Source organism: Nicotiana tabacum, chromosome 3, assembly GCF_000715075.1.
Source record: "Nicotiana tabacum cultivar K326 chromosome 3, ASM71507v2, whole genome shotgun sequence".
NCBI classification, from domain to species: domain Eukaryota; kingdom Viridiplantae; phylum Streptophyta; class Magnoliopsida; order Solanales; family Solanaceae; genus Nicotiana; species Nicotiana tabacum.
The window spans coordinates 139,190,685-139,218,318 of NC_134082.1; the positions used below are offsets into that span (position 1 = coordinate 139,190,685).

Sequence of the window (27,634 nt, forward strand, 5' to 3'; positions counted from 1 at the left end):
TTTCAATACTTTTCTTGGTTTCTTGGACAACCATGCTTTATTTTCAGTTATTTGTGTACTAGAACTCATATCAGTATATTTGTGTTAGGGTCGGATTTTGGACGCTTTTGTTGGCAAATTCAACACGTTTAAGCGTACAATTCCACAGGTAATCAATCTGTAACTCAATATAACTTATTAAGTTTAGGTGTTTGGATGCGGAACAGCAAGCCTGTATTAAACACCATATAACTTATCCCTCATTTGTTTTCTGTATTCAAAGTTGCACTGAACTCTGTTGCGGTCGGTTGTTTTATAGTAGCTTGTATAGCTACATGGCCATATTGTGTGGGGAAATTGGAGAATATCAAACTCACAAATAGTAATACAATTTCCAATTTGGCTCTCCCTCTCTCTTATCCCAATTCCCACCTGTATCGATTGTTCAACCTGACCAGATTGTAATCCAATTTTTAATCTGTGTATCATGATTCCACTCCCCTTCCCAAACAACTCATTAGAAACTTAAAGATATCAAGTATGAAAAATAGAAATTTAAAATAAAATAGAAAAGAACAGGTTTTGAATTTTTTGAACAACAATGTACTAGAATAGCTCATTATGTAGGAGTGTAAGGTTATGTAAAAAGTGTAAATAGATATTCTTTACTTCTAACTAGGTAGGTAAATTTTCTACAAATACAAAATATCCTGTGTATCCTTGGGAATATTTATGAAATATTCTTTAATATAGCCTTATGTATATAGAGATTTTGTGAATCTAAATACTTAAACCATATTCTTAGTTTTAAGTTTTAACACGTTCCTCAAACTCAAGATGGTGAATTAACATGAGTTTGTATATCAAAGCTAAAATAATTGAGTAAATTGGATCATCTTTTATTTTTTTGTCCTGATTGTGACGAAATCTACCCAGTAACAATGCACCAGTGAATCTATGAGGAGGAGAAGAATCTTTGGAACATTGATAAAAATGTAACGTTTAGAGGAGGTGACTCAATATTGGATCTCTAAAATCATAAAGGAAGAAAGGAGAAAGAGATTTCTCTTGAAGGGTGACCGGAGATTTGGTGCTAGTGGAGGGACTGAAAGCCCAAATTCAAAAACTGCAGAAAAAGAGAAGAGAAGATGGCTTTTCTTGAGCAGTGCGTAGAAATTCAATATTCAGATGGTCTGAAGACTCTGGAAGAGCAACTGGAAATTCAATATTTAGGGGAATGACTCAATACCCAAGACCTAATACCATTAAAAAAAAGAAGTCGTAGAAAAATGGTCAATATGTGACTAGATTAGACGCGATGGAGGTGGTGATGCTAGAGCAGGTGCCCAATTTAGAGTGTTGCACCGGAGATATGATAAACTTAAAAATGGTATCCTGGTGTGCAATGCTTCTGTTGTGCACGGTTCCCAGGAAGGTCTAACTCTCATTGGGTCTATTGTATGCAACCTTATTGCATTTCTGCCATATAAGAATGATAAACTTCTGTAAAAAAAAAGGACGAGACTTTAGCAAGGCATGCGTGCACGCCGGCAAGCAGAAACTACTTATAATTGTAACTTAATTTCAATATTAAGAATAGCTCTAAGCTATCCCCCCCCAAAAAGGGGAAACAAAAAAAATGATAGCTCTAGCTACTTTTTTGTTGATGTTTAATTTCGTTAATACATGTGTATTTGCTCATTGACGTTCACAGTGATTTCCTGAATACAATGACATCAAATGAGCTTACTTGTTGGATATTCCCAGTTTTTCCCATTTATTAATCAATCAGCTATGTCCAGACTAATATTTCTCTTTATATTTGGACTGTAGCTTCTAGAAGAGGGGGAGGATTTGAAAGGTCGATCTACATTAAGGTCAAAATTAGAACTTCCGGTGCAGGTAATTTGGTGAATTTCTTTGCTGTCCTTAATTCAGTGCTTTCCCGAGTTGGATAACTCTGTTTGAGCCCCCTTTTCTTAATATGATATTAAGAATCCAAAATTGAGGCGTTTATGTAACTCTTCTAGGTCTAATGTCTTCTTTTTTTCCATACGTATTGTGGATTTGCATTCTCAATGGCACATGTTGAATAAATTGTTTAAAGCAATAGTTATAATCACATTATAGTTTGATTTGTTATTCCTTTTTTCTGATAAGTAAGATATGTTATTTCTTTTATATGTGAGGTTGTTGGGAGCCATAAATAGAATAAAAGAAAATCTCTTTCCACCCTTGATTTGTAACAATAAGCTTCTTTATGTGCATGAATTTTGTACTCATAATTACACCTTCTTCCTGAGTGTTGTGGGAAATGTTTTATTAGTGCATATTAGATCATGAATCTCTTGATGAATGAGAGTCTGCCAGTATAAAGGTTTCGCGCTAGTGTGATATTGTTACTGGCTTATTATCTTGCTTGTCCGTCTTTGCTACTCTTTTTGCTTGAAAGAATGCTCGTGGACTAGAGGTCAAATGAAGTGCCAAAAAGTTTACTTTAGTAGTATGGTTTTGTGATTGAATTTCATAATTCTATTTTGTCTTCTCTCTTGATCATGGATTATATTCTTCCAGGCAGTACTCAATTTGCAAGTTCCTGTGGATCACTCTAAGGAAGTCAGTGATTGCAAGCATCTGATTAAAACCTTGGTTATGGGTAATAATTCACTAACATTACCCTGTTCATCATGGCTGTTAGATGAACCATCTTGCTCTATTTTAATTTGAGTTGGTCTGCTCTTTTTCATTGTGACTAGTCACCTTTACGTCTTTCAGGAATGAAAACCATAATATGGAGCATCACCCATGCGCATTTGCCACGATCACAGGTATAGAACATTAGCTGTGCCTGGTGTTTCACCTTCATAATTTTACTTTTCTTATGTGGTCCAACTGGTTTTAGGTTTCGGCATCCACCCAGGGAACGCCTCCTCAAGTTCTTGCCTCAGCATCAACTACTTCATCAGTACCTCAACCTTTTAAAGGAATGAGAGAAGACGAGGTATTATGCTAATGCAGCATTTGATCTTGCCTAGTGGCTCAACTGCATCACTTTAATCTTTGCCTAGGGAATGCCTGTGGCTGAGGAACTCTGCAACTCACTTCATGTTTCACTGTTGGTAGGTTTGGAAAGCTTCTGGTGTGCTTAAAAGTGGTGTTCATTGCTTGGCATTATTCAAGGAGAAGGACGAAGAGAGAGACATGATCCACCTTTTTTCCCAGATTTTGGCTATTATGGAACCACGAGATTTGATGGACATGTTCTCCTTATGCATGCCTGAATTGTTTGAGTGCATGATTTCTAACACACAGTTAGTCCACATATTTTCAACCCTATTGCAAGCACCAAAAGTTTTCAGACCATTTGCAGATGTCCTGGTTAACTTCCTTGTAAGCAGCAAACTTGATGTCCTTAAGCATCCAGATTCACCTGCAGCAAAGCTAGTTTTGCATCTTTTTCGGTTTTTGTTTGGTGCTGTCGCAAAGGCTCCTTCAGATTGTGAGCGCATACTGCAACCTCATGTGCATGTTATTATGGAAACTTGCATGAAAAATGCATCCGAGGTTGAAAAACCCATTGGTTATTTGCAACTCCTTCGTACAATGTTCCGTGCCCTTGCAGGAGGAAAATTTGAACTTCTATTGCGTGACTTGATTCCTATGCTGCAACCCTGTTTGAATATGCTGTTGGCTTTGCTTGAGGGGCCTAATGGTGAAGATATGCGGGAGCTTCTGCTGGAGCTTTGCTTGACCCTTCCTGCACGATTAAGTTCACTGTTACCTCACCTTCCTCGCCTGATGAAGCCTCTTGTTATGTGTCTTAAAGGTAGTGATGACCTAGTGAGTCTTGGTTTAAGAACACTTGAGTTTTGGATTGATAGTCTGAATCCTGATTTTTTGGAACCAAGCATGGCAAATGTCATGTCCGAGGTGATTTTGGCATTATGGTCTCATTTGAGGCCTGCACCTTATCCTTGGGGTGGGAAGTCTCTGCAGCTCCTTGGAAAGTTAGGTGGGCGTAATAGGCGTTTTCTCAAAGAACCTCTTGCTCTTGAATGCAAGGAAAATCCTGAGCATGGGCTTCGTGTGATCCTTACATTTGAACCGTCCACCCCATTTTTGGTGCCTTTAGATCGTTGTATAAATCTTGCGGTGGCTGCTGTCATGCAAAGAAGTGTCATTGTGGATGCTTTCTACAGAAAACAAGCTCTGAAATTTCTTCGTGTATGCTTGTCCTCTCAGCTTAATCTTCCTGGTAGTGCTACTGATGATAGATTGACTTCTAGGATGCTATCGACCTTGTTAGTTTCCTCAGTTGATCCATCTTGGAGAAGATCAGAGACATCTGATATAAAGGTTCGTGATATAACTTAGTGGTTGTGTTTATTCCAAAAAACCTGTTGATTACTTTATTGCTGGTAATGCGTTTATCCTGTGTTGCTGGCTACAGCAATATCAGAAATTTATTTGATCACGTAGTTGCCTGAGAGTAAGGAAGATTTCAGGGTAACCTCTTATCTTATTTCCATTTGAATTCAAATTAATGATATTGAAACTGCCTTGCTTCTAGGCTGACCTGGGTGTCAAGACAAAGACTCAACTCCTTGCTGAAAGATCTGTTTTTAAAATTCTTCTTATGACCATTATTGCGGCAAGTGCTGAAGCCGATCTGCATGATTCCAAGGATGAGTATGTCATCAGCATCTGTCGACATTTTGCCATTGTATTTCATATAGAAAGCTCTGCCGCCCATGGTTCTCTTTCAGTTACTCCAGTTGGTGCCTCTGTGCTTTCATCTAGCACCAGCATTAGTGCAAAGTCAAGATATAGTACTTCTTCCAACCTGAAAGAGTTGGACCCTCTTATATTTTTGGATGCTTTGGTGGATGTCCTGGCGGATGAAAATAGACTGCATGCCAAGGCAGCTTTAAATGCACTAAATGTGTTTGCTGAGACCCTTCTATTCCTTGCTCGCTCGAAACATTCAGATGTGTTGATGTCAAGAGGAGGTCCTGCCACACCTATGATTGTCTCTAGCCCATCAATGAGTCCTGTATATTCTCCACCTCCTAGTGTTCGTGTCCCTGTTTTTGAGCAGCTTCTGCCCCGTCTTCTGCATTGTTGCTTTGGATGTACATGGCAAGCACAAATGGGGGGAGTCATGGGGCTTGGTGCTTTGGTTGGGAAAGTCACTGTTGAAACTTTGTGTGCTTTCCAAGTCCGTATCGTGCGGGGACTTGTTTACGTCCTCAAGAGACTTCCTGTTTATGCCACTAAAGAGCAAGACGAGACCAGCCAGGTGCTTACACAAGTTCTTCGTGTGGTGAATAATGTTGATGAAGCAAATAGTGAAGCGCGGAGGCAAAGCTTCCAAGGAGTTGTTGAATACTTCGCATCAGAGTTATTTAATCCTAATGTGTCTATTAATGTGAGGAAGATTGTGCAGTCTTGTTTAGCACTTTTGGCAAGCAGGACTGGTAGTGAGGTTTCTGAGTTGCTTGAACCCTTATACCAACCTTTGCTTCAGCCTCTTATACTACGTCCATTACGGTCAAAGACTGTTGATCAACAGGTGATGTTTTGTTGGTAGAGTTGTTATAATCATTTTCTTGCTTGCTGAACTAATCATCTTGTATCTTCAGGTGGGGACTGTTACAGCTTTGAACTTTTGCTTGGCCTTGAGACCTCCACTTCTAAAGTTGACTCAGGAGCTGATCAATTTCCTGCAAGAAGCATTGCAAATAGCTGAGGCTGATGAAACAGTATGGGTTATGAAATTTATGAATCCTAAGGTAGCAACCTCGTTAAACAAACTGCGCACAGCCTGCATTGAATTACTCTGCACTGCTATGGCGTGGGCCGACTTTAAAACCCAAAATCAATCTGAATTGCGTTCAAAAATTATTTCAATGTTCTTCAAGTCTCTGACAAGCAGAAATTCAGAAATTGTAGCTGTTGCAAAGGAAGGGTTGCGACAGGTTGGTTTTAGCTTGAAATCAGGGTCTCTTTTTATTCCATCATCACTTACTGATGTTCTATTCTTCCATGCTTAAGGCTTATTACTGGATCTGCTTAGAAATGTCATTTGGTTACAGTTACGTTCCCTTGCACATTTCTTTACTGGTGACGTTGGGAGAAAAAATAACTTGTTATAGTATTTAGTTTGCAGGACTATAAATACAAATTGACAAAAAATCGATGAAATTAGGGTTGCAAGAGGATCAATTTTTGTGCACGCATAGAACATTGAATGTTGTATTTGAAGGCATTTTCGAGCATGTTTTAACATTAGGTTCTCATCATTTACTCCCTAAGCCATCTGAATGATATGGATAATGGACACATGCGTAGCAGGATGCTTTTTTTCGTCTGTTGAATGATATAACTGTTCAGTCAATTCATTTCTTCATTAGTTCTAATTTGGTCTTTCCTTCATGGTATCGTTGTTATGTAGGTCATACAACAGCAAAGGATGCCAAAAGAACTTCTACAAAGTAGTCTTAGACCTATATTGGTTAACTTGGCCCACACTAAAAATCTCAGCATGCCTCTTCTTCAAGGTTTGGCCCGCTTGCTTGAACTTCTGTCCAATTGGTTTAATGTGACCTTAGGTGGCAAGTTACTGGAGCATCTTAGGAAATGGTTGGAACCTGAAAAGCTAGCACAGTGCCAGAAATCGTGGAAGGCTGGCGAGGAACCAAAAATAGCTGCTGGTAGGATACAGCTTTGCTCCTAATAATCACATGGGCTGAGTGAATATACTTCTTGTTTTTGACATGTATTTCTCCTTATGGATGCAGCTATTATCGAACTCTTCCACCTGCTTCCCTCTGCAGCTGGGAAGTTTCTGGATGAGCTTGTGACGTTGACTATAGATTTGGAAGCAGCTCTTCCACCTGGGCAGTTTTACAGTGAGATTAACAGTCCATATAGGCTGCCATTGACCAAGTTCCTGAATCGATATCCAACTGCTGCTGTTGATTACTTTCTTGCTCGATTATGTCAACCTAAATACTTCAGGCGGTAAGTAGAATACTTGTTGAAATTGCATTCTCATGGTTCCATTACAAGCAGTTATGCAGCTTTTATGCTTCCATGGTTTTCTGATATGGTTCATAAATTTGCAGGTTTATGTACATCATAAGGTCAGATGCTGGACAGCCTTTAAGAGAAGAACTTGCAAAATCACCAGAAAAGATAATTGCAAGTGCCTTTCCCGAATTTATTACCAAATCTGATGCACCTGCTGGACAAGAATCTTTGAGTCGGCCAAGCACTTCAACTGGTGATGAAGGCCTTGCTACACCTCAAGCCGAGGCTTCTGTCCCTTCAGTTTCAACCAATGTGGCACCTCAGGATGCTTATTTCCAGGGTCTTGCTTTGGTGAAAACTTTGGTCAAGTTGATGCCTAACTGGTTACAGAACAATCGTGTTGTCTTTGATACGCTGGTATTGATGTGGAAGTCGCCAGCAAGAATCTCCCGTCTGCAAAATGAACAGGAATTAAACTTAGTGCAGGCAAGTTATGTTGCATTTGCAAACTGGTATTTGTAGTCTTCATTACATAATGATCCCTTCGCCTCAAGTATTGTATTCCCTGTTGCTATTATTTGGTACTACTTATCCTTTATATCTCCCTTTTCTTTTCTCTTCCATCTTCCTTCCTTCCTTCCTTTCTTTCCTCTTCTTCTTCTTGCCCTTCCTGAGCCGAGGGTCTATTGGAAATAGCCTCTCTACCTGCTTTAGGTAGGGGTAAGGTCTGCGTACAGACTACCCTCCCCAGACCCCACCTGTTGGGATCATACTAGGTTTGTTGTTGTTGTTGTTGTTTATTACATAATGATCCCTGGATAATTGTTTGTTTTCGAAGTGCTTGTTCAATATGCATGAAAACTTTATCTCATTGATTGCTTCATAGAATCAAAACCTAGCTCTGTGAATTCTGTTTTTGATATTTGAGATCTTTGTGTGCGACTTTGACCGTTTTTACCCATTTTGTTCCTTCTCATGCTGTTTTCGTTGAAATAATAATTAGTTTCCTCAATCTATTGGGGAAAGGAGTATGATTTACCTTTTATTGTCATGCCCCTTAAATAGTCAAGAAAAACTTTCTTATTGCTAGCAGATAATTGCATTATTTCTGAGGTTCCAAAACTATTACTTTTTTTTTTATTATATTGCCAAGTTCTCCTAATTGTGCTTCTGTTTTGGCATATATTCAGGCCATTGTTTTATTTATATATTTGTTTATCACATGAGTTTCCTGCTAAATTACGGGATAAATATTTGCAGGTCAAAGAGAGCAAATGGCTTGTCAAATGCTTCCTGAATTATTTGCGACATGATAAAACTGAAATCAATGTTCTGTTTGATATCCTTTCCATCTTCCTCTTTCGTACTCGTATAGACTTTACCTTCTTGAAGGAGTTCTATATCATTGAGGTATGTTTGTAATGCTGCTATCTGTCTATCAAATTCTTTTCTCTAGATGGAAGTGTTTGTTTTGATAACTCATCGTGGCTTGCCATTAAGGTTGCTGAAGGATATCCATCCAACATGAAGAGAACCCTGCTCCTGCATTTTTTGAACCTTTTCCAATCGAGACAACTTGGTCTTGATCATTTGGTGGTTGTAATGCAAATGCTTATTCTTCCGATGCTTGGTCATGCATTTCAGAATGGTCAGACTTGGGATGTAGTTGACTCTGCTATAATTAAGACTATTGTTGACAAGCTTCTTGACCCTCCTGAAGAGGTAAATGATTGCATCTCTTTATGTTCGTATATCCTTCATTTTCTTTTACTGATAATGTTCTGCTAATTTTGGGTATATTTCATTTTCTTTCCTGATTTATCTTTGTAGGTCTCTGCTGATTATGATGAGCCTTTGAGGATAGAGCTTTTGCAACTCGCTACTCTCCTTCTCAAGTATCTGCAGACGGACCTTGTTCATCATCGGAAGGAACTTATAAAGTTTGGTTGGAATCATCTTAAACGGGAAGATAGTGCTAGTAAACAGTGGGCATTTGTTAATGTCTGCCATTTCTTGGAGGCTTATCAAGCTCCAGAGAAAATTATACTTCAGGTACCACTATTTGTGGTGGTTCCACGATGCCATCTGCATGCAATATGTCGCTGGCGTAAAGTTCTATTTATTATAAGTTAAAAAGCACTCCCCCAGATAAATTCGACTTATCTCACCTGAAATTTTATTTGTTAGTGCGTATCAACATATATATATATATATATATATATATATATATATATATATATATATATTGCATTAGTGTCGTATTCAATCACCTCATTGTTGTTAGCTACATCAATCAATGGCATAGTATTTCATTGATGCACTCTTATCAGTGACATGTTTCTATGTTGTCTTTCTTGAACTATGCTCTAACCTTCTCGTGGATTTTTTCCAAAGGCTACTCGCATTAGTGTAGATAGGTTTTTGGTATCTTCTCTGTTCTGTCTGTTTCTGCTACTAATGTATAAACCAAGCATTAGTACTTATGTGTTTTTTTCCTGTTTGGGAGATATCTCTTATATCCCACTGCCTCCTACCACTACAATGCTGTTTGTAACGAGACTAACTTTGATTACAGGTTTGTTGTCCATGTATGCAGTAGTTTGCTGGTCTACTTTTTTAATGCTTATTTGGCGATTTTCATAGCTTTTATGCTTACAAATCGGATAAAAAATCTTGAGCTAATGTTTGTACGTGCTTATAGAATAGGCTCGGTTGTGTTTGCATGAGTTTCTGATGCCTATTATTTTTCTACTTTATCTCATTGTGAGAATCATGGATTAACTCGTGGTTTTGATTATTGATGGTTGATGCAGCATATTTTACTCCTTATTGATCATGCCCTTTAGTCATTTCTACTCTACCTCATTATGAGGATCATGAAAAAACGTGTGATTTTTATTATTGATGTTTGATGTAACGTATTTCGCTCCTGATTTGATCTTTTCCTTTAGTCCTCCAATTTGGTTCATACAACTTAAATTTTGTCTCTGAACTATATTGTGCCGTGATATTCGTTTTGTGCAATCTAATCTTAGGGGGAATTAGTTGCTGCAGGTATTTGTCGCTCTCCTCAGGACTTGCCAGCCGGAGAATAAAATGTTGGTTAAGCAAGCGCTTGATATACTCATGCCAGCACTTCCAAGAAGGTTACCGCTTGGTGATTCCCGTATGCCTATCTGGATACGTTACACCAAAAAGATTCTTGTTGAGGAGGGTCATTCTATCCCTAATCTCATCCACATTTTCCAGCTCATAGTTCGCCATTCAGATCTATTCTACAGTTGTAGAGCACAGTTTGTACCTCAGATGGTGAACTCTCTGAGTCGCCTTGGATTGCCATATAATACTACAGCTGAAAATAGACGACTTGCTATTGAACTTGCTGGGTTGGTTGTAAACTGGGAACGACAAAGACAAAGTGAAATGAAAATAGTACCTGCTAATGATGGGACTGGTCAAAATGCTGACGGACTGAGTCATGCTTCTGCTGGTAGTGTTGATCTTAAGCATCCAACGGATGGATCTTCATTCTCAGAAGATCCTAGTAAGCGTGTGAAGGTTGAACCTGGTCTTCAATCCCTGTGTGTTATGTCGCCTGGTGGTGCTTCCTCAATTCCTAATATTGAAATTCCTGGATCTGGTGGGCAACCAGATGAAGAGTTTAAGCCAAATGCAGCTATGGAGGAAATGATTATTAATTTTCTTATCAGAGTATGGCTTTCTCCTGAATTATTTTTTGAAACTCTAGGCTGGAGCATAATTCTTTCTATTTTATCCTGTGTTTGTCCACTGCTTCTATTTAGTGAACATGGGATTGTCTATTGTATCTACTTCTTAAAATAAGACAGGACATTCTATCTTATCCTATTTTTGTTTGCCTGTGATTTGCTCTTGTTGGTGTACAACTTAAATTTGGTAAATGCTTATGTGGGTCTTCAAACTTAGTTTCCTGAGATGCTTCTTTTCCAAGTCGTTGAAGCAGTTCTGTTTTGTCTGCACTTTCTTTATTCACTCATCTCGAAAGAACTCAGTACTTAATCCAATATTTGTTGTGTGAAGCTACAGTTTAATGTTCACGCTCAATCATTAGCACTTTCTTTTTGTGTCTCGGTTTGTTTGTGTGGTGGTGGTGGTTTTGGGGGGGGGGGACTGTGCTGCGATGTAGCTGAACCATTTTAAGCAAGCGGGAGTCATGCTTCTATTTTTTTTTCTTCAAAATGTTGAGGATAAGGTGTTTCCTTTTTCAGTTTATTGTTTCCATTTTACAATACTAGTTCGCTTCGCTAGATGATTTAATGTTTCCTCATTCTTGAGTGTTAACTTGTTGAGGTCTGACATTAGGTAGCATTAGTAATAGAGCCCAAAGATAAGGAAGCAAGTTTGATGTATAAACAAGCTTTGGATCTGTTATCACAAGCCTTGGAGGTGTGGCCAAATGCTAATGTCAAATTTAATTATTTGGAGAAGCTGCTCAGCAATGCTCCACCTTCTCAGTCAAAGGACCCTGCCATAGCACTAGTCCAGGGCCTAGATGTGATGAACACGGTTTTGGAGAAGCAACCTCATCTGTTCATCCGCAACAATATCAACCAGTTATCTCAGGTATGTCCCTAGGCTAAACCATTTACTTCATGCCTATGACCCCACTTCCAATCAGAGCATCATATCTCAGATGTACTTTTTTTATACAGATTCTAGAACCGTGCTTCAAATACAAAGTGCTTGATGCTGGGAAGTCACTTTGCTCCCTCTTGAAAATGGTTTCCCTTGCTTTTCCTCCTGAAGCAGCTAATACAACACAAGATGTGAAGATGTTGTATCAAAAGGTAGAAGAGTTTATACAGAAGCACCTTGCTGCTGTTGCAGCTCCTCAGACTTCTGGAGAAGATAATTCAGGTAGCATGGTCAGCTTTGTGCTTTATGTAATCAAAACCTTGGCAGAGGTGCACAAAAACTTTATTGAACCAGCAAATCTGGTCCGTCTTCTTCAGCGCCTGGCTCGAGACATGGGGTCATCCATTGGATCCCATGTGAGGCAGGTATTACATTATGTTTCAGATGCTGTATTTGTTATCATTTAGTTTCTGCTGATTCAAATGTGAGAGTATGAGATGTATTTATTTGATAAAACCATTTTCAAGAGCATTCATTGCCCTTTGAAAGAAGTCAAAATAAAAAAAGAATCTAATGCTCTAGTGGAATTGAAGACTTCCAATGCTCATGCTATTTGAAATAGCTTTCAACATGGAGTCGAGACTCCATAACGTACACAAAGAGTGAGCGATCTATGAATATTATCCCAATTCAGGTCTTGTTCCGCGCTTAAATGGATAACTGAAACTCTTAATGATTCTGGAGTGTCTTTTGGTATACGTTAGAGCTGATTTTATGCGTTTTTCTTGAGTTTGAGTTTGCTCAATTCTTCTCTTAACTGTACGTGAGGCAGATTCTTTTAATGTAGTGCGCATTTTATTGACCACAAGTCATGGTATACTCCCACTTACAGGGTCAGAGATCAGATCCTGATTCTGCTGTCACATCTTCTCGTCAAGGTGCTGATGTTGGTGTTGTCATCACCAACCTGAAATCTGTGTTGGGCCTTATTAACGAAAGGGTCATGGTCATCCCAGATTGTAAACGATCTGTAACACAAATACTCAACTCCCTGCTGTCTGAGAAGGGTACTGACCCTTCTGTGTTGCTTAGCATATTAGATGTAATAAAGGGATGGATTGAAGTGGACATGACTAAACCTGGAGTTGCTATTGCATCTAGTACCTTTCTTTCTCCAAAAGATGTTGTTTCTTTCCTCCAGAGGCTTTCACAAGTGGATAAACAGAACTTCACCCCTAGTCCTGCAGAAGAGTGGGACAAAAAGTATCTTGAGCTTCTCTATGGTCTTTGTGCAGATTCAAACAAGTAAGCAACCCTTCGTTTTTACTTTTGCTCAGTTATTTTTCATTTGAGGGGGAATTCAGCTTGCTTTAACCATGGGCATGGGATGGAACGACCTTGTTGATTTCCAGGTATGCTCTCTCTCTGCGTCAAGAAGTTTTCCAGAAGGTAGAGAGGCAATATTTACTTGGTTTACGGGCAAAAGATCCTGAAGTGAGAATGAGGTTTTTCTCTCTTTATCATGAATCCCTTGGGAGAACACTGTTCACAAGATTGCAGTACATCATCCAAATACAGGACTGGGAGGCTTTGAGTGACGTATTTTGGCTAAAGCAAGGGCTTGATCTTCTTTTGGCTATATTGGTTGAGAATAAGTCTATAACGCTGGCTCCAAATTCTGCCAAGGTGCCTCCACTTGTTGTGTCAGGTTCTGTTGGTGATTCTACAGGGCCACAACCTATGGTCTTGGATGTTCCAGAAGGTTCGGAAGAGGCTCCTCTAACCTTTGATAGTTTTGTGGCAAAACATACACAATTTTTGAATGAAATGAGCAAGCTCCAGGTAATGGCATTTTCGTTTAGCTTACAAACATTTGTCTTGAGTCTTCCATGAGATAGCCATATACCTCTGAGCCTCTGTCACTGGTGTAAGCACTCATGATCATGATTAGAGTCGGCTTTTTGTCTCAGGTCCTTGTTTATTGTTTATTTTTTATTTATAGATAACCCTTTTTAGGTCAAATTTCTGTTGTTCTGTAACTGCATTGTGATCTTTTTTCTACCCACATTTCTTTCGAAACTCTGCTCTTCTATTGTTGGGCAGAATCTCCTTTTAGATTTGTTTATGCATCTTTAGTTATATACACTTAACGGACTGGGTCATTTGTTCTAATATGGTTATGTTGCTCCTCTTGCCTATTTGAGAGGTCAATTCTAGCCACCCTTGCGGGATTTATGCTACGGCAATTTTAACACATAATGATGTCTGCATTACACTTTTTATCTTTAAGAGTTTGTTGCATTTAAGATTTCTCCTTTGTTTAAGGTTGCTGATCTTGTCATTCCACTGCGAGAACTGGCACACACAGATGCAAACGTTGCATATCACCTCTGGGTTTTGGTGTTTCCTATTGTATGGGTGACTTTGCACAAGGAAGAACAGGTAGCCCTTGCAAAGCCAATGATAACTCTGTTATCAAAGGACTATCATAAGAAGCAGGCAACCCATCGGCCAAATGTCGTGCAAGCTCTTCTGGAAGGACTTCAGCTAAGTCATCCTCAGCCTAGAATGCCTAGTGAATTAATCAAGTACATTGGAAAGACTTACAATGCGTGGCACATTGCGCTAGCCCTGCTGGAAAGTCATGTTATGCTTTTTTTGAATGATACTAAATGCTCGGAGTCTCTGGCTGAGCTTTACCGATTACTCAATGAAGAAGATATGAGGTGTGGATTGTGGAAGAAAAGGTCAATTACTGCTGAGACGCGGGCTGGACTTTCACTGGTTCAGCATGGCTATTGGCAGCGGGCTCAAAGTCTCTTCTACCAGGCCATGGTTAAAGCAACCCAAGGCACTTATAACAATACGGTACCAAAAGCTGAGATGTGTCTTTGGGAGGAGCAGTGGCTAAGTTGTGCTGGCCAACTCAGTCAATGGGATGTGCTGGTTGACTTTGGGAAGATGGTTGAGAATTATGAGATATTGCTTGATAGTCTGTGGAAACAGCCTGATTGGGCATATTTGAAAGACCATGTTATCCCTAAGGCTCAAGTGGAGGAGACACCAAAACTTCGTATTATTCAGGCATATTTTTCCCTCCATGAGAAGAGTACAAATGGTGTTGCAGAGGCTGAAAACATTGTCGGAAAAGGTGTTGATCTTGCTTTGGAACAGTGGTGGCAGTTACCTGAAATGTCCATTCATGCCAGAATTCCCCTTCTACAGCAATTTCAACAACTTGTTGAAGTTCAAGAATCAGCTAGGATAATTGTGGACATTGCCAATGGAAATAAACTTTCTGGAAATTCTGTTGTTGGGGCTCATGGTGGCCTATATGCGGATCTTAAGGACATCCTTGAGACGTGGAGACTGAGGATACCAAATGAATGGGACAGTTCATCTGTTTGGTATGATTTGCTTCAATGGAGGAATGAAATGTATAATGCTGTGATTGATGCTTTTAAGGATTTTGGTACTACAAATTCACAGTTGCATCACCTTGGATACCGTGACAAGGCGTGGAATGTCAATAAGCTTGCTCATATTGCTCGCAAGCAGGGACTTTCTGAGGTGTGTGTGTCTGTATTGGAGAAAATGTATGGACATTCGACCATGGAAGTTCAGGTATTACGTACTGTCTTTTTTGTCTACTTTGGTTCTTTCCTTCAACTCTAATGCTTATGCCCCCCCCCCCCAAAAAAAAAAAAAAAAAAAGAGCAGACATGAGTATCCTAAAAAGAAAAAGGAGGCAAATTTGAATAGTTTGATATGCATGGTTTGATGTGCTTTTCTTTCGTATGTTTACAGGAAGCTTTTGTAAAAATAAGAGAACAAGCAAAGGCTTATCTAGAAATGAAGGGAGAGCTGACTAGCGGCCTTAATTTGATAAACAGTACTAATCTGGAGTATTTTTCTGTTAAACACAAAGCTGAAATCTTTCGCCTCAAGGGAGACTTTCTGTTGAAGCTTAATGATTGCGAAGGGGCTAATCTTGCTTATTCAAATGCCATCAGCCTTTTCAAGAATCTGCCGAAGGGGTGGATTAGTTGGGGAAACTATTGTGACATGGTATGTATTTGCTTATTGCGGGATCTTTTTTTGTTTTAAAAAAAAAGGAATTCCTTAAGATGCTATATTTTGACATGTGGCAGGCTTATAAGGAAACACACGAAGAGATTTGGTTAGAGTATGCTGTTAGCTGCTTTTTACAAGGCATCAAATTTGGTATTCCTAATTCCAGAAGCCACCTTGCACGGGTTCTATATCTTCTCAGTTTCGATACTCCAAATGAACCCGTAGGGAGGGCATTTGATAAGTACCTGGAACAGATACCCCACTGGGTTTGGCTTTCTTGGATTCCACAGTTATTACTTTCCTTGCAGAGGACAGAAGCTCCACATTGCAAGCTTGTTCTATTAAAAGTTGCTACCGTCTATCCACAGGTAATGTTGTGATTGTTGGTGTTTTGTGTGTTTGATATTCTCAGTGACCTTCAGAGCTGATGCCATCTCACATGTAATTGTAGGCTTTGTATTACTGGTTGCGAACATATTTGCTTGAGCGCCGTGATGTTGCAAATAAGTCTGAATATGGTAGAATGGCAATGGCACAGCAGAGAATGCAGCAAAATGTCGCTGGTGCCAGTGCAGCTGGATCTATGGGCCTTGTTGATGGGAATGCTAGAATGGCTGGCCAGAGTGGGGGTTCATCAGCTGTTGACAATCATATTCCCCAGGGAGCTCAGTCCGGTGGAGGTGTTGGGTCACATGATGGCAGTAGTTCTCAAATTCAGGAACCTGAAAGGCCAGACAGTAGTATGCCCTCTGGTAATGACCAGTCCTTACACCAGAGCTCATCAGGCGGTGATGGAGGTCAAGCTGCATTGCGCCGTAATAGTGCTCTGACTCTGGTTGCATCTGCTGCCAGTGCTTTTGATGCAGCCAAAGATATAATGGAAACTTTACGCAGCAAACATTCTAATCTTGCCAGTGAACTTGAGGTGACTGGTCTTGCTTATTTTTTCACAAATAAAAGTCTAGTTAGATGATATAACCGGTCCATTTTTCAGTTAATACAGTTGTGAAACATTAATACAAGGATGCTATTCGATTCGGAAAAGGATTGGATATTACGTTTTCTCAGAATCTTTTAACTTGTGCACCTTTTCATTGATACCATCTGAAAGAAAGATAAATTCTGGTTTTCATACTTTGTGTACCTTGGACATTATGGAGAGAATGAAAATTAAAAAAAAATGAAGCATTTGGAGGGGCTCGGAGTCGTGACTTATCTTTTGTCTGCTTTTGTAATTTTGGCGTAAAAGAAATTACCAACTTATTGGTTTGATTCTTGGAAGCTTAATAAGTACTTGTATTACATAAGAAAAACACCAACTTGTGTAGTACAAATAAATATTTTGATTTTTCAAAATGGATACCCTACAAATTGTAAACCTATTTTGTCATTCAAGTGTAAGTAGATTTGCTGACGCGTCTTCTGAAAAAATATCTCAGATCTTGCTCACAGAGATTGGATCCAGATTCGTCACTTTACCAGAGGAGAGACTGTTGGCAGTTGTTAATGCTCTACTTCACCGTTGCTACAAGTACCCTACTGCAACTACAGCTGAAGTTCCTCAGTCTCTGAAGAAGGAGCTTTCTGGTGTGTGTAGAGCATGTTTCTCAGCAGATGCAGTGAACAAACATGTTGAATTTGTAAGAGAATACAAGCAGGATTTTGAACGTGATCTCGATCCTGACAGTACTGCAACATTTCCAGCAACTCTTTCTGAACTTACTGAAAGACTGAAGCATTGGAAAAATGTCCTGCAAAGCAACGTGGAGGACCGCTTTCCAGCTGTGCTGAAGTTGGAAGATGAAAGTAGGGTGTTGAGAGATTTTCATGTTGTTGATGTGGAGGTTCCAGGGCAATATTTTACCGATCAGGCAAGTATCTTAGTCCATTCCTTTCCAAATGCAAGTAGAATGTAATGTCAAAAGGATGCAATAAAAGCCCAAAACTGGGACATGAATTTCCAGGTGCAAAATGTATTCATAAGGCTTTAGTTATATAAATGACAAAATGTATCCATGGTTCAATGGGACTTGTTTCTTGGTTTCCCTTTTCTTCTGTTTCTGCTTTACCAGATATTATAGTGCTTCACCCTGATTTTTTTGTCTTTCATTTAGGAAGTTGCGCCCGATCATACTGTGAAGTTAGACAGGGTGGGAGCTGATATTCCAATAGTGCGGAGACATGGAAGCAGCTTCCGCCGTCTGACTCTGATTGGATCAGATGGTTCTCAGCGCCATTTTATTGTTCAGACATCTTTAACACCAAATGCTAGAAGTGATGAACGGATCTTACAGCTTTTCCGTGTGATGAATCGGATGTTTGACAAGCACAAGGAATCACGACGGCGGCACATCTGCATTCACACTCCTATTATTATACCCGTGTGGTCTCAGGTAATTACTAAACCCATCTTTACCTCATAAAATAGTGTTACATTATCCGGTTTTTGCTCTATTGGCAGAAATAGGAAGCCACTTTTTGAGGCAGCCATGTTTTATTCGGTTGTAACATAATTGCGGTAGTGATCCAAATTGCATTGTTCACTGAAATTGTATTGAACTCCATGTGAATTCATGTAATAGGTTCGCATGGTAGAGGATGATCTGATGTACAGCACTTTCCTTGAGGTTTATGAGAACCATTGTGCTAGAAATGACCGAGAAGCGGACTTACCGATCACATTTTTCAAGGAGCAACTCAACCAAGCAATATCTGGCCAGATTTCACCAGATGCTGTTGTTGATCTCCGTCTTCAAGCATATAATGAGATAACAAAAAGTTTTGTCACGGACAGCATCTTCTCACAGTATATGTACAAAACTCTATTGAGTGGCAATCACATGTGGGCTTTCAAAAAGCAGTTTGCTATCCAGTTGGCTCTTTCTAGTTTTATGTCTTTCATGCTACAAATTGGTGGAAGGTCTCCAAACAAGATATTATTTGCTAAAAACACTGGAAAAATCTTTCAGACTGATTTCCATCCTGCATATGATTCAAATGGAATGATTGAATTTAATGAACCGGTGCCCTTCCGCTTGACTAGAAATTTGCAAGCATTTTTCTCTCATTTTGGAGTAGAAGGTTTAGTTGTTTCTGCCATGTGTGCAGCTGCGCAGGCTGTGGTCTCCCCTAAAGTAAGATTTACTTCTAATATACATCTTATTTTCTACTTTGTTTAATTCCTCAATGCTGATGGCTTCACTTAAATTCCAATGTGCAGCAAAGCCAGCACTTATGGTATCATCTGGCTATGTTTTTTCGAGATGAGCTGTTATCTTGGTCTTGGAGAAGACCTCTTGGGATGCCTCTGGCCCCTGTTGTAGGAGCAGGTAGTCTGAACCCCGTGGACTTCAAACAAAAAGTCACTACAAATGTTGAGAATGTCATTGGACGGATCAATGGAATAGCCCCACAGTACATCTCTGAAGAGGTATTCACTTTTTTTCCCTTCCCTTTTTGGTGCTATTTATATAAATTTTCAAAATTCCTCACCTAGTAATGGTACTACCACTTTCCGATTCAATAAAGTTGGCGCAGTTGCTATCTCCTGTGTAGTTCAGCATGAATTATATGTTCCCGCATACCTGTATGACTGAAATTACAGGCTTTAGATAAGTTAATATTTACTTAATATCTATTTAAAATGCCTACATTGTGACATTGTGGTGTTTTGGCTTCTACTTGTATAGGAGGAGAATGGCATGGATCCGCCACAATCTCTGCAGAGGGGTGTAGCGGAGTTAGTTGAAGCTGCCCTTACTCCAAGGAACTTGTGCATGATGGATCCAACATGGCACCCTTGGTTCTGATTTTTTTTAAAAAAAAAATCTAATACGAAGTTTTAGGTGTCTAGTAGTAATCTAACATTAAGTACAGACTGTATATAGTCTCTTATTTACCTTTAGGGGATGCAAGCAAAGATAATGCTGTAAATATTATTGCCGTGTATATAAATGATATCTTTTTCAGCTAGGCACTTATTATTTAGAGGAAAATTTCCTTAGTCAGCAACAGCGGAATTAGTTAAGCTCATAATGCAGCGAATGTATCATCCTTCTGAGCTACTTCTGATACTATTAAAGAAGTTTTATTATTGCAACAGCTTGTAAATATATCAGCCTTTTGATTTATATTACCGTGATCGTTCTAGCTAAAGTAGCAAAAACAACCGAATTATTTGACATAATGCTCAAGCCAGGTGCTTAATCAATAGAGGGGCTCTCAGTAGTGCATTCTTAAGATAATTGACGAAGGTCCAACATCAGGAAGGTCACGATTGAATGTCGAGAGAGGATTTGTCGGTTTACACATGTAAATGCGCAGAACATTAAGGAAAACAATAATGGAGTTCAAATGAAGTGTGCAAGTAAATTTTGATTTGTATGAGAACTGAATTTGAAGCCAATTGGTTGTTATGAGGTTGGAAATGAATCTTGGTTGTTCTGTATGCTTTCTTATCTACTTTCGATAAAATACTAGGTTCGCTTGAACTGATTAATAGTGGTACGATATAATGCTTTTGCTAGTGGTCATCCCTTAGCTATCCCATAAATTTGCCCTTCTTTATTTTCGTTGATCAGAATGTGCATGATAAGTTTTGTTACTGATTCTTCCAGTCGCTGCTCCTTTTAGGACCTTAACTTTTTTTTGAGTTTAATAATTGTTTGGTTGATCTGGACACGGCACAATATTCTGATCTACTTTAACTAATTGGTGTGCTCGAGAGGGGTTCCATGTCTTTTAGTTTTCCTTGGGGTAAAAAACTCCAATATGGCAAAAACTGAACCAAAAAAAATAAAAATATTTAATGAACAAATTTATCTGGACTTGGATAAGCATGGAATTGAAAAGAGATGATTTTGAATTAATTCAATATGGCAGCATACTTTCTATGGTCCAAATCAGATATGAACCAAAAGAATAATATAGCAACAGTAATACAAAAACTAAAAAGACAAAAAACCAAAAACAGCAACAAAAAGCTAACAATCTTCTCTTCATTCATTTTCCTCAGGGAAACGAAGATGCTTCCCTTTTGGAGTTGGCAATCCTTTCAAATGCAAGACACCTGGCGAAGCAGCAGAATCCTCCTCTTCAACTCCTTCAATCTCATCTTCACTGTTGTACACAAAACGAGTGTGCTTTCCCTCAAATTTTGCATTCACGTTAATCTTGCTAATTGCTTCACACAGTTCATCAACTAAATCTCCATCTTCTTCATTTTCATCATAGTTATCATCATCATATTCTTCTTCTTCTTCTTCAAGTCCTCCTTCTTCCTCATCTTCTTCATCATCTTTAGTACTTGCATTCACTTGAATTGACCATATAGATGAATTGTCGTCATTCTCTTTACTTTCAGCCTCACCTCCTTGGTATGACACCACAGAGGAACACACTGATGATTCTTCTGATTTTTCAGAAAAATCAAGTAGCAGAGATCTTGTTATGTAACTCTTCTCAGTTTCAAGACTCCCCCGCTTTTCCTCCTCAAACATCTCATTCATTATCTGTAACATAAAATATTAACAAAAATCAAATCTCTAAAATACATAATCAAGAGAGAATCTTTCATGAAAAAATTGATATGGGCAATGAAATATACACCTGAGAAATGGCAAACTTGTCCTCGACAGGGGAAGCGGTAACAACAGGCAACTCATTGACAGAGAGATCCATAAGAGGAGTGTTTGCCGGAGTTGGGGCAAGAAAACCCATAGGAGAATTGACAATGCCTTTGAGATGAAGAAAAGGCCCATTTTGCAATGAAATTTTCGAGATCACGGCTTGTTCTTCAACTTTTTGCAACAAAGTCTTAACTTGGCCCCTCAACAAAGCTTCCCCAGATCCAGGAGTAGTGCAGTGTTTGGCTTGGACATTAGTTCTTTTCTTGGACATCTCAGAAGATGGGGTCTCCAAATTTCCCATAGCTAAGCCAACAATGGGGGAATCATTTGTTATGTCAATCAATGCTGATTGTTTCCCAGTTCTTTGTCTTGATTGTGTAACTGCTTTCTTATCAGATTCTTCAATTTTCTCTGAACAAGAAAAGAGCAATAGAGAAATGAATTTTTGGAAAAGAGAAAATCAGATGAATAGTTTAGAAATGAAAGGGTAATTAGAAACTTACTTGACAGAGGGATCTTGTTAGCACTGTTAGCAGTAGCCAAGGCTTGTGATCTTGTCACTCTTCTTGTTGTTGATGATGGAGTCTCCATTGATGAATCAAGAAAATTTGCAGTAAGTTTGATTTTGGGTCACTGGTTACTATTAAGAAGATCGAAAACTGCAGAGAGAAGAAACAGACAGAAAGAGTAACGCAATGAGATGATGAGATTTGGGCAAAGGGGAAGATGACTTTATAGTTGTGGAAATAAGGTTTGGGGACGGGCAAAAATAAAGTGACCGTTAGAGCGTTCTGTAGGCGGCGTGTTAGCAAACTAGCCGTTAGGATTTGAAACATGGGCTTGGGCTTCTTTGGTGCGTTTTGAGCCCATGCGGCCTATGTCTGGGCTAGTTCGAGGGGTATCAGCGCACTTTCAAAAGTTCCTCATTGGCCTGTTTTGTTAGTGAGATGAAAACGTAAAAATGGCGCCGAATGGCTAGTTTTTGGACCACTTGTTAATATTTAGTCAACTTAAAAATATAATTGTGAAATTATTAATTTTTATGTAAAAATAAAATTTGAACTAAAATATCCTAGCTAGAAGGAGGAGGCGATGGTAACAAAGGTCGTTGCGTAAAAGGGGAAGTGGTGGTGGAACAAGAAACGAGAGGAGGGGTAAAGTGGAGTTGGGGCGATGAGATGACATTCCGACTATGACGTCCACCTCATCAGAATGTTAGGCCACCTAGGATGTTGTTTTCATGGTGGATAACCTTAATGGAGGAAGGTATTTTTGCACTAGTTTTCGTTGGAGGTTTTGGTGAATCAAAAATATACTTGGGACATAAAAGATCCTTTTTCATTTAGTGAAAGAGCATTTCTGGTCATTTTTTTAATTATTTAACTCGAATAATTCAGTATTTCAAAACAGGTTGCCGTTCATAAAAAATAATTTTATAATTAATTTAACAATTTTGAAAGCCAACTTATAAGACTTGATTTGGGACAAAGGGTAGTCATTAATGATTCTTCCTTCAGCAATGATATTGGTCACTAAAGGTAAAAGCTTACCCCAATTCAATATTGTTACTAAATAAATAAAGGCACTGATAAACCCATCAGTAAACTAACTTGTCTTCACTAAACCTTACTGTGTAGTCAATTTGTTGGGCATATAGTAGTTTAATCGATGTAATTGACTAGCATACTTAGGTGTCAGAATATAATTAATTCAATACTTATGTGATCTCTTCAACTTGTCCTAAGGTTGAAGGTTGAAGGTTGAGTAGGTGACATTATTATACTGAAGGGTCATAATAGATTCAACCCAGGATAACCCGTCAACCATTTTTTGACTTTTTGGTTAAAATCCTAACCAACAAGTTGTTTTCAACCCATTATCTGAATGTCTAAATTAAGGGGAAGTTACATTGTATACCCCTTTCAAGAACCCTTAACACACTATGCTTCAATAATAAAATTACATGTAATACATATCAATTAATTACCCTACATACCTATTTAGTTATGTCACGACCCAATTCCCTGAATCCGGTCGTGATGGCGCCTCTCGTGAAGACAAGGTCAGCCAGACCAAAACAGACCACCTCTTTTAAACAGTTAAATACCATAAGTAGTTTTAAAACGTGATATAATAACCATAATTTGCGGAATTAACGATAACAACAGTAGAAACCATCCCGACACAGCCCAAACCGGGGTGTCACAGTCATGAGCAACTAATAGTTCCGGATACCAGTCTACTAGATACGAAGTCCGTTACAGAAGTTCAAGAACATGAAAATAGTAAGATAAGGGAGGCACGGGGGCTGCAGACGCCAACAACTACCTCGTAGTCTCCGAAAACACTGCCTGGACTGGGAGGATCAACACTCAGGAGCGGACTCTGCGACGCCTGAATCTGCACCACGGTGCAGGGAGTAATGTGAGTACTCCGACTCAGTGAGTAATAATCATAAATAATGGCTGAAAGCAAGAAAACACGTAAAGGCACAAAGCAATTCTATATCAAGCAGTAAAATCACTTAAGGCAGTAAATCCATGAAGAAATCAAAGGAAGTTCCTTTAAACCAAGTAAAACAGGTAATTTAGTAGGTGAATAACAAGTAGAAATCCGCCCCTCGGGCACAGTAACAATCACTCAGAACAGTATCAGCCCCTCGGGCTCACTCTCGGTATAATATCAGCCCCTCGGGCTCACTCTCAGTACAGTATCAGCCCCTCGGGCTCACTCTCAAATCATGATGAGTACCTGTGCTCACTGTGGGGGTGTAGACTCCGGAGGGGCCCCTTACGGCCCAAGCACAATATCAAGCCATCTCGTGGCAATAACAAGTATCTCAGGCCCTCGGCCTCATATCACTCAGCATATCCTCACATATGGCCCTCGGCCTCACTCAGTCCGAAAATCATCACAAGCCCCTCGGGCATTAGTAAAACAGTAGTTCTCAGCCCAAAACATCATTTAGAAATATCATTTAAGTTCAACTACGAATAAAAGTGGATGAGTTTGTAAAACAGTAAATATCAACAGGACTGAGTTCAATTAATAAGTCAAACAGTGAGGAATTAGTGATAAAAATCCTCGGAGGGTTCAAATAGTTGGCACGAAGCCCAAATATGGCAATCAGCCCAAATCATGATGATAACAAATAAGTTTCAGTCAAATACGCGGTAAAATCATCAATCGGGACAGACCAAGTCACAATCCCCACTAGTAAAAGACCCCACGCTCATCACCCATCGCGTGTCTAACCTCAATACATCACTACAATGTGCAATCCAGGGTTTCAAACCCTCAGGACATCATTTACAACCATTACTCACCTCGAACCGGCTAATTCTCTAGCTCGCGACGCCTTTGCCCTCGAATTGGCCTCCACGCGCATCGAATCTATCCAAAATCAGAACGAATACGTCACAATATGCTAACGGAACAAAGCCCAAGCGAAAACAATCGAATTATCACAAAATTCCAGAAATTGGTCAAACCCGACCCTGGACCAGCATCTCGGAATTTGACAAAATTCACAAAACTAGAATCCTTATACTCTCACGAGTCTATCCATATCAAAATTATCCAATTCCGATACCATTTGGCCCTTCAAATCATCATTTTATATTTTTGAAAGATTTCACAATTTTCTTCCCAAATTCCATCCCAAATCACAAATTAAATGATGAATTTAATGATAGATTCATGTACTCTAGCCAAATCTGAGTTAGAATCACTTACCCCGATGAATTTCTTGAAAAACCTTCGAAAAATCGCCAAAATCCGAGCTCTCTAGGTCAAAATATCAAATAAAATCCAAAACCTCGTATTTATAGAGTACCCCACAGATTTACACCTCAGCGGGCCGCACAAAATCGACCGCAGTCCGCACAAAACCAGTGCGGTCCGCACAAAAACGACTGCGGCCGCACAAGCTTTCCTCTGCAGTGACATGCTTTAGTATTTTGGCCATAACATTCTCTAAAGACGTCTAAATTGCAATATCTTTACTTTTCTGGAAACTAGACACTAAGGTTTACAACTTTCGTTTTTGAATTATCTCAAAATTCCTTGTAGATCAAAAGATATGAGCTTCCAAAATAGGACCAGCATAATGTTCTTCATCGCGGCCGCACACCATTTTGTGCGGTCCGCACAACACCTACCGCGGCCGCACTTCATTTTATGCGATCCGCACAGCACATACCGCGACCGCACTTCTTTTTGTGCGGACCGCGTGGGTGAGTTCTGAGGCCTGCAACCCTTCTGGACCTGCTACAACTATAATTTTCGGCCTAAAACATCCCGGAGCCTACCCGGAACTCCCGGAACTTCAAACCAATTGTACCAACACATCCCATGACATCGTTCAAACTTGGTCAAAACTTCGGAATGCTCACAACAACATCAATCACCAATTTAACATAGGATTCAAGCCTAAGAACTCCAAGAACTTTTAAATTATGCTTTCGATCAAAAAGTCTATCAAATCTCGTCCAAATGTCCTAAAATTTTGCACACACATCCAAAATGACACAACGAAGCTACTGTCACTCTTGGAATTCCATTCCGACCCCTATATCAAAATCTCGCCTATCAACCGGAACCGCCAAAATATCAACTTCGCCAATTTAAGCCTAAATCTTCTCTACAACTCTAAAACCCATTCCGAGCCTTCTAACACATAAGTCAATATTCGGTTGACTTTTCCAACTTAAGCCTTCTTAAAAGAGACTAAGTGTCTCATTTCTTACCAAATCCTCTCCGAACTCGAACTAATCAACCCGATCACATAAAACATGGATAACAAAGCGTAAAGAAGCTAAAATAGGGGAAAATGGGGCGGTAACTCATGAGACGACTGACCGGTCATCACATCCTCCCCAACTTAAACAAACGTTCGTCCTCGAACGAGTCAAGAAACATACCTGAAGCCTCAAATAAGTGAGGATATCTGCTCCGCATCTCCCGCTCGGTCTCCCAGGTAGCCTCCTCCACGGGCCAACCTCTCCACTGCACTTTCACTGAAGCTATATCCTTTGACCTCAACTTTCGAACCTGACGACCCAAAATTGCTACCGGCTCCACATCATAGGTCAAATCATCATCCAACTGAACCATACTGAAGTCCAAAACATGAGACGGATCCCCAATATACTTTCAGAGCATAGAAACATGAAATACCGGATGCACACTCGACAGGCTGGGTGGCAAAGCCAGCTCATAAACCACCTCCCCAATCCTCTGAAGCACCTCAAAAAGCCCAATGAACCGCGAACTCAACTTTCCTTTCTTCCCAAATCTCATAACACCCTTCATGTGCGAAAGCTTCAGCAAGACCTTCTTACCAACCATGTAGGACACATTTCGAACCTTCCAGTCCGCATAACTCTTCTGTCGCGACTGCGCTGTACGAAGCCTCTCCTGAATCACGTTCACCTTCTCTAAGGCATCCTGAACCAAATCTGTCCCCAATAGCCTAGCCTCGCCGGGCTCGAACCAACCAACTGGAGATCTACACCGCCTCTTATACAAAGCCTCATATGGAGCCATCTGAATACTCGACTGGTAGCTGTTGTTGTAAGCAAACTTTGCAAGAGGTAGAAACTTATCTCATGAACCTCCGAAATCAATAACACAAGCACGCAACATGTCCTCCAATATCTGAATAGTATGCTCGGACTGCCCGTCCGTCTGAGGGTGAAAAGTTGTGCTCAACTCCATCTGAGTACCCAACTCTCGCTGAACAGACATCCAAAACTGGGAATTAAATTGAGTACCCCGATCTGAAATGACAGAAACTAGAACACCATGCAGCCGAACAATCTCTCATATATATAACTCTGCTAACCGCTCTGAAGAATAGGTAGTACAGTTAGGAATGAAGTGCGCGAACTTGGTTAGCTGATCCACAATCACCCAAATAGCATCGAACTTCTTCAAAGTCCGTGGAATTCCAACAACAAAGTCCATAGTGATCCTCTCCCACTTCCACTCAAGAATAACCATCTGCTGAAGTAAGCCACACAGTCTCTGATGCTCATATTTCACCTGCTTACAATTTAGACACCGAGCTATAAATCCCACAATATCTTTCTTCATTCTTCTCCACCAATAGTGCTGCCTCAAATCCTGGTACATCTTCGCGGCACCCGGATGAATAGAATACCGCGAGCTATGGGCCTCCTCCAAAATCAACTCTCTCAGCCCATCCACATTAGGCACACAAATCCGGCCCTGCATCCTCAACACCCCATCATCACCGATGGTCACATCTCTGGAATCATCATGCTGAACTCTGTCCTTAAGGACAA

The 27,634-nt window shown here is 39.7% G+C and overlaps 2 protein-coding genes across 4 annotated transcripts in view; one reads left to right on the forward strand and one right to left on the reverse strand.

Moving 5' to 3' along the window:
* Window positions 1-19,798, forward strand: part of LOC107805619 (uncharacterized) — a 32,080-nt gene extending 12,282 nt beyond the window's left edge. Inside the window, exons 8-35 of one of the 3 annotated variants that reach the window (XM_075249977.1) lie at window positions 89-148; window positions 1,813-1,881; window positions 2,554-2,635; window positions 2,755-2,807; window positions 2,882-2,980; window positions 3,103-4,335; window positions 4,550-5,551; window positions 5,622-5,957; window positions 6,434-6,692; window positions 6,780-7,002; window positions 7,107-7,497; window positions 8,272-8,421; window positions 8,512-8,733; window positions 8,842-9,063; window positions 10,057-10,722; window positions 11,353-11,613; window positions 11,703-12,050; window positions 12,518-12,930; window positions 13,038-13,467; window positions 13,951-15,249; window positions 15,433-15,693; window positions 15,777-16,067; window positions 16,151-16,624; window positions 17,139-17,574; window positions 17,818-18,092; window positions 18,282-18,833; window positions 18,920-19,129; window positions 19,389-19,798. In XM_075249977.1, the coding sequence (XP_075106078.1) occupies window positions 89-148; window positions 1,813-1,881; window positions 2,554-2,635; window positions 2,755-2,807; window positions 2,882-2,980; window positions 3,103-4,335; window positions 4,550-5,551; window positions 5,622-5,957; window positions 6,434-6,692; window positions 6,780-7,002; window positions 7,107-7,497; window positions 8,272-8,421; window positions 8,512-8,733; window positions 8,842-9,063; window positions 10,057-10,722; window positions 11,353-11,613; window positions 11,703-12,050; window positions 12,518-12,930; window positions 13,038-13,467; window positions 13,951-15,249; window positions 15,433-15,693; window positions 15,777-16,067; window positions 16,151-16,624; window positions 17,139-17,574; window positions 17,818-18,092; window positions 18,282-18,833; window positions 18,920-19,129; window positions 19,389-19,508 (10,437 nt within the window). In that variant the 3' untranslated portion in view covers window positions 19,509-19,798. Of the gene's footprint in view, window positions 1-88; window positions 149-1,812; window positions 1,882-2,553; window positions 2,636-2,754; window positions 2,808-2,881; window positions 2,981-3,102; window positions 4,336-4,549; window positions 5,552-5,621; window positions 5,958-6,433; window positions 6,693-6,779; window positions 7,003-7,106; window positions 7,498-8,271; window positions 8,422-8,511; window positions 8,734-8,841; window positions 9,064-10,056; window positions 10,723-11,352; window positions 11,614-11,702; window positions 12,051-12,517; window positions 12,931-13,037; window positions 13,468-13,950; window positions 15,250-15,432; window positions 15,694-15,776; window positions 16,068-16,150; window positions 16,625-17,138; window positions 17,575-17,813; window positions 18,093-18,281; window positions 18,834-18,919; window positions 19,130-19,388 lie in introns of all 3 variants that reach the window. The other 2 variants (XM_075249978.1, XM_075249979.1) reach the window with 2 other exon arrangements.
* A 744-nt stretch (window positions 19,799-20,542) lies between these two features.
* On the reverse strand, window positions 20,543-22,037 carry LOC107812121 (uncharacterized). Its single transcript, XM_016637149.2, has 3 exons — window positions 21,830-22,037; window positions 21,307-21,737; window positions 20,543-21,209 (listed from the first exon to the last, which is right to left on the reverse strand). The coding sequence occupies exons 1-3, from the start codon at window positions 21,915-21,917 to the stop codon at window positions 20,697-20,699; spliced, it is 1,032 nt and encodes a 343-aa protein (XP_016492635.1). The 5' UTR covers window positions 21,918-22,037; the 3' UTR covers window positions 20,543-20,696.
* Window positions 22,038-27,634: the final 5,597 nt, after the last annotated feature.